Source organism: Helicoverpa zea, chromosome 22 (assembly GCF_022581195.2).
Source record: "Helicoverpa zea isolate HzStark_Cry1AcR chromosome 22, ilHelZeax1.1, whole genome shotgun sequence".
Lineage (NCBI taxonomy): Eukaryota > Metazoa > Arthropoda > Insecta > Lepidoptera > Noctuidae > Helicoverpa > Helicoverpa zea.
This window is the reverse complement of record NC_061473.1, coordinates 5,373,702-5,379,865: the sequence shown is the minus strand read 5'-3', so window position 1 is coordinate 5,379,865 and position 6,164 is coordinate 5,373,702. Positions and strand designations below refer to the sequence as shown.

Here is a 6,164-nt window from a genome sequence, read left to right as displayed (position 1 = left end):
GAGCTCTGTAGTAATATTGTCGTAACCTGAAGATTTTGTATTTTTCAAAGATTTTATTGTACTGTTAATTTCTATGGCATTAGTTGGTTCAAGAAAAATGCTTCGATCATTAGTGTTAATATTCTGGGTATCATTATGTTTCGAGGTAATATTATTTTCAACAGTGTCTATAAAGAAATTATTAAATATGTTAGCAATATCCGAGCCAGACGTACTTAGAATATTATTGTCGTCAGTAAGCCCTTCAATGTATTCCTTTGAAGTTTCGTTACCCATAGTGCGTTTTACTACATCCCACGTCGCTTTACCTTTATTGTTAGAGTTAGTGATATGTTTTTGATTACATGAAGACTGTAAATTATTAATACACTTTTTTAGAATATTTGAGTACTTTTTAAAGCTTTCTTTATTTTCATCTGATCTATTGTTGTAATACTTGTATCTTAACAACCTTTTTGTTTTAGAACTTATCTTAAGTCCTTTCGTGATCCATTTCAGCTTAGACGTTTTACGATTTACCTTAATTTTCATGACTGGAAAGCATAACTTGTAGAATAATGTTAATAAGTCATGGAAACTATTAAAAGCATCGTTAGCAAGCGGGGAGTCATAGACTTCGGAGAAGGATATGCTGCCTATACAGTCTATAAATTTATTAATGTTTTCTTTGCTAAGATCATGTTTATTAACGAAGTAATGACTAGTAAAGTTCTTTTTTAGATACTTAAATTCGATAACTTGAGCTGTGTTATGATCCGATAGGCAAAGATTGTGTGTTTTTCCAACTGCGTCAGGAATATTACTTAGAATATTATCAATGCAAGTATTTAACCTAGTAGAAGTATGAATATGGCGTTTTAGACCATAGTTAGAGATAAGTTCATCAAATGTTATAGCATTGCTATCTTTTAGATGAAAGTTTATATTAAAATCACCGGCTATTACGATTCGGCACTTTTTGAGTTCAACCTTTTGTAGCAGTTTATCGAAGTTTTCAAAGAAAATATTTATATTCGAATTTGGTGTCCTATACACACAAAGGACAATGAGACGTAATTGTTTTATTTCTGTACCACATACCTCAAAATGCTTTTCGATGCTCATGTCTTTTACTTCTTTTAGTTCAGTACATTGAAATGTGTCTTTACAAAGTATACAAGTTCCACCTCGACTTTTATCTAGACGTGAATAAATAGCACACATTCGATAATTGTTTAAGACCATATAATTATCATAACCTCTCTTTATAAAGTGTTCACTTAGACATATCACATCAACATATGTTCCTAACTCACACATATCTTGAATAGCAAGTTCTAAATCATGAATTTTATTTAATGCTCCAGCGATGTTTTGGTGGAGTATAGAAAAAGTATTCGTATAGATATCATTAGTCACGAAATAAATTATTTTTGCCGCTATCGATATCCGGGACATGCGAAGGTGGCTTGTTAGTTTTGTCAATCACTTGAAAGTAATAGGGGATTGTGCCTCTGCGTGGTTGCTGTGTACATTGCGTTTTCTGATTAATGTTACGAGATTTTTGAAAGAAATAGGGTGTATCCTTGACAGTGTATGACTTTTTAACAATTGGAGCAACTTTGGTAGGTTTTTTGTTGAAAGATAAGAAGCTTTTATTATATTGGTCTATATTTATTTTGTGTATTATTTGTTTGACAATACTGAAATTATTTTTAGCTTCTTTTAAATAATTTCAGTATTTCAGTATTGTTTAATTATTTTCATCTACGCCGAATATCAAAATGTCATCTATAAAATTAATGATACCGTCTAATCCAGTCAGCATCCTCTCCATTATTTTTTGGAATAACTCTGGCGCGCACGTAATTCCAAACATCAATCGCTTGTACCTATATAACCCTTTGGCCGTAATAAACGTAGTGAGGTATCTAGAATTCGGATGAATTTCCACTTGGTGGAACGCGTTTTTTATATCTAATCTAGAAAACCATTTGGCTTTTCTTATTTTTGTTAATAGGGTATCCATACAGGGTAGGGGATGGTTTTCTCTTAGAATTGCTTCATTTGCGCGTCTCATATCCACGCACAAACGTAGGTCATTATCATCTTTTAGTACAGGTACAACTGGTGAAATCCACGGTGATGGGCCGTGTACCTCTTCAATAATATCGCTATCCAACAACTCTTTTATCTTGTTTTCAACTTTTTCTTCAATTGGGATAGGTATTCTTCGGTAAGGCTGTGATACAGGTTGGCATTTCTTATTGACAGGTATTTCGACCAGAACATCCTTGAATTTAGGAAAAGGTTTGTATTTTTGTTCGACTGTATTGACCTCGACTCCTAACTTTAATACTCCTAATTTAATAGCCGTCTCTTTGCCCAGTAAATCTCTCGTGCCATTATTGATAACATAGACTGTGGCTGGTTCTGTTTTTTTATTAACTCTTATAGCAGTGTCAAATGTTCCCTTAACATCTAGTGGAACTTTGCTTCCATATGCGTATAGTGTTTTTTTAGTTCCTTTAACCTCATTACATATTTTTATTTTTTCATCCTTCAACTTATTCCAGGTTTTATCTGTAACTACATTTAAATTACAACCAGAGTCTATCAGTACATTCAATTTGACACCTCCCATTTCACATTCTATTACAGCGTCATCATTCAAGTTGAAGATATAATAAATCCCTTCACCTTTTGATTTGTTACTTGGTTCTTCCGTTTCTACTGTATTCACTTCATTCTTGCTTCGCTTTATTTGGCTTTTCCTATTATATGACTCCTCATTATCTTCATTTTTCCGTTTTTTTGGTATAGACCTACACATAGAACTAAAATGACCTATTTTGTTACATGAGTTACATTGTTTTCCTTTTGCTGGACAGGCCTGATTTGCTCGCGTATGTTCCCTGTATCCACACCTACCACATTCCTTTGTTCCTTGTCCACTTCCCATATTATTTCTGGATGTTTGTCTATCGCTTCTGTATTTTCTATCCGTGAACTTACTAGTAGTACTTCTGACTGCGTTTATCTCGTTTATTGTGTTTTTTTGTCCATATTCTTCTAGTTGATGTCCTACAATCTCCAATGTATTTGCTTCCTTTATGATTTTATCTAGGGTGACATCGTCTCCTAATGTTAGTATTTTTTTCCGTAATTCTGACGAAGAACATTTTTCTACTATTTGATCAATCAAGTGTTCATCTGGGCTCGTAAACTTACACTTTTCTGCTTGTTGTCTTAATCTAATTACAAATTTTTCGAACTTCTCTCCTTCTTCCTGTTTTATCTGACGAAAAACATGTCTCTCAAATATTCTGTTCTGTTTAGGCAAGAAGTAGGCATCAAGTTTCTCAATTGCAGTTTTGTAAACGTCAGTGTTTGCTTCTCCAACAACGTATGCTCCTGGTATATTGTAAATTATTTCTTGTAGTCCAGATCCTCCTAATAACAGTAAGGTTGCTCGTTTTTTTAAAGCTTCACTTATTCCTGATGCATCTAAGTAAATACTTAGCGACCTTTTCCACTTTTCCCAACGTAAGGCCACCACCGCATTGTCTCCCTCGAGGTCGAGCTTTTCTGGGGTTGGAAGGATGTTCGCCATTTTGTGTAGTAGGTTTGGGGCAACCTGGAACCAATATACAGTATCAGGCTGACAATTTGCTCATTGCTTTTTTTTCAAATGAGTCACACCCAACTAGCATTGTTTATGATTTCCTGCCAGCCCATACTACCTTCACAAACACCGTATGGTTCACTATTTTAAGTTGGCCCATACTGCCTTCACACATACCGTATGGTTTACTATTTCAAGTTGGCCCATACTGCCTTCACACACACCGTATGGTTCACTATTTCAAGTTGGCCCATACTGCCTTCACACACACCGTATGGTTCACTATTTCAAGTTGGCCCATACTGCCTTCACACATACCGTATGGTTTACTATTTCAAGTTGGCCCATACTGCCTTCACACACACATATGGTTCGCAATTTCATGCTGGCCCATACAGCCTTCACACACACATATGGTTCGCAATTTCATGCTGGCCCATACAGCCTTCACATACTTATGATATTCACACTTTGTCTCCAAGTCCCCAAAACCAGTACCTACAGCGTATGAAATGGAATACGTATAACCCTTTTTGTAACTAATAACACATAATTTCTGACCCAATATATAGTATACAATTTCGCCGATGAAGTAGCTGAACACTCAAATAAATTATTATTAAGAATAAGTATCATGGTATCGAACAAAATTATTCTATTACTCTTAATTAGGCATTCCCTATGACTCCAGTGAAATTATTATCTCATAATCGTAATTGTTATGTTTACTAGAAGAATACAACTAATATAATTCCCCCATGTTAACTATAGCTCAAGTACTCCAAGACACTAGATACCTACCATTAATCCCGTTAATGAGAAAGACGTCGGCATTAAAATCTTAATATGTGATTTAATTGATCTGAGCTAGAACCGTAAATCGATTGTATTAATGCATTATGTCGTATTGTGAAATGGCAAAGCTACAAAATAATGTATTCACCCCGTGTAATTAGTTTATCCATAAAATAACACATCCAAAACATTAAATTATTTTCCGTTACTTAACTTTATTTTATTTGTGGAAATAATCAGTATGAGATACGGGTATTTATTTATTTTATTTTTTTGCAACCTCCATATAAATATGCAAACGAAATCTAGGGTCACGATATGCTTTCCTTATTCAAAGATAAAAACAAGCATCATTAACAACCGTCTCATTTCTCTTACTAATAATTATCACAACCAAACATCATTCTACCTCCATTTTTATTTTAATTATTTCACAATTTAGTTCAACCATATCGACTGTAAAAATGAAATAATTTAATTATTCCACTTACCTTTGTTCTCGTCGCCACATGTAGTACTCCCTATGTCACGAACACTGCCTATTGGCTCGGTCACACACCAGTATCGGGAGAACGTGCGCTCTCGCTCACTGCTCGCGCGCAACTACCCCCTCTCCACTACCCGTGTGTACGAGACAACACATTTATTGAATACAGAACACTACAGTAAATACTTAAGTAAAGCTTTCGTCAAAATCAAAGGCGGTTTACAACTATTTTTCGAGCACAAGTGCCATACCCCATATGGTACAACTCCGTCGAGTGTTGATACATACCAAAAATTGGTTTCTGCGTAGCGACACGCGTAATGTTCCGAGTCGTCATTAAGTTGGACCAGAATTATACCTACTTACACTCGAGATGTGTTTTGAGCTACAAAACTCACAATACAGTTCATATAACTAAGTAGGTATCTAAAGTAAAATAAGTACCTAATGATCTCTGTTGTTAAAATCATAAAGTAGATAAGTATTAATTTATTAAAAAAAAATAGAATTACTAGATAAAATAAATACACATAAAATGTTTCTAAATCTTTCAATAGTCGCATATAAACCAACACAACTCAAAATAATCCATCAGTTTGTGAGGTAGCTTAAAAAACCTAATAAAAACCAACAGTATAACATGCCACGAAATAATAGTTATTTGTTATACAAGAGTGCAAAGTTGTTTCAATAATTAGAATCCTGAGCGATAGCGAGGGAATCAAAAGAGCACAAGGTGAAAAATCTTTGCACTCGAGTGCAACTCGTAACTTTTCATCCCACCTCATCGAGGAAAATGAGGAAATGCCTAAATGCAAAAAAACAAAATGGCGCGCACATATGAGTACCTATCAAATTAAAAAGGAGTACCTATTAAAGTTCATTTATTTGAAAACTCAGTTTTAAAATGAAACAAGGTTAAAAATCTATGTAAAAACAATAATAAAAATTACTTAATAAATTGAATAATTATTTAAAGCAGTATTTTATTTGTTTAATATGTATTTGTTTGAAAAGTCTTATCAAGATTGTCACAAATGGAGTATTACACACGATGTTCTAAATTCAAATCACTTTGCCGCTCTAGAGGATAAAAACGGCTTTTGCGCTCAGATATCAAAGGGTAAAACTACTCTTTCCGAGATGGTGGGATGAAAAAATAATAATATTGGAGCGCGCGCGGCGCGTGTGACTGTTGAAAGCCCTGAGCCGCGTGGGGCTACCGGTAACCCAGCGAGCGATAGGCATTTATCGCGCGCAAGTACGTCGAGTGACAGA

General features: G+C 34.6%; 1 protein-coding gene across 1 annotated transcript; it reads right to left on the bottom strand.

Annotated features, from left to right (window-relative positions):
• Positions 1-1,732: 1,732 nt before the first annotated feature.
• Positions 1,733-5,014, bottom strand: LOC124641438 (uncharacterized protein K02A2.6-like). Its single transcript, XM_047179506.1, has 2 exons — positions 4,891-5,014; positions 1,733-3,616 (listed from the first exon to the last, which is right to left on the bottom strand). Exon 2 carries the CDS (start codon positions 3,590-3,592, stop codon positions 1,733-1,735), a length of 1,860 nt encoding a protein of 619 aa, XP_047035462.1. The 5' UTR covers positions 3,593-3,616; positions 4,891-5,014.
• Positions 5,015-6,164: the final 1,150 nt, after the last annotated feature.

Bases quoted from the DNA above. Each gene is read 5' to 3' on its own strand.
- LOC124641438 (XM_047179506.1), bottom strand. From the start codon at position 3,592: ATGGCGAACATCCTTCCAACCCCAGAAAAGCTCGACCTCGAGGGAGAC.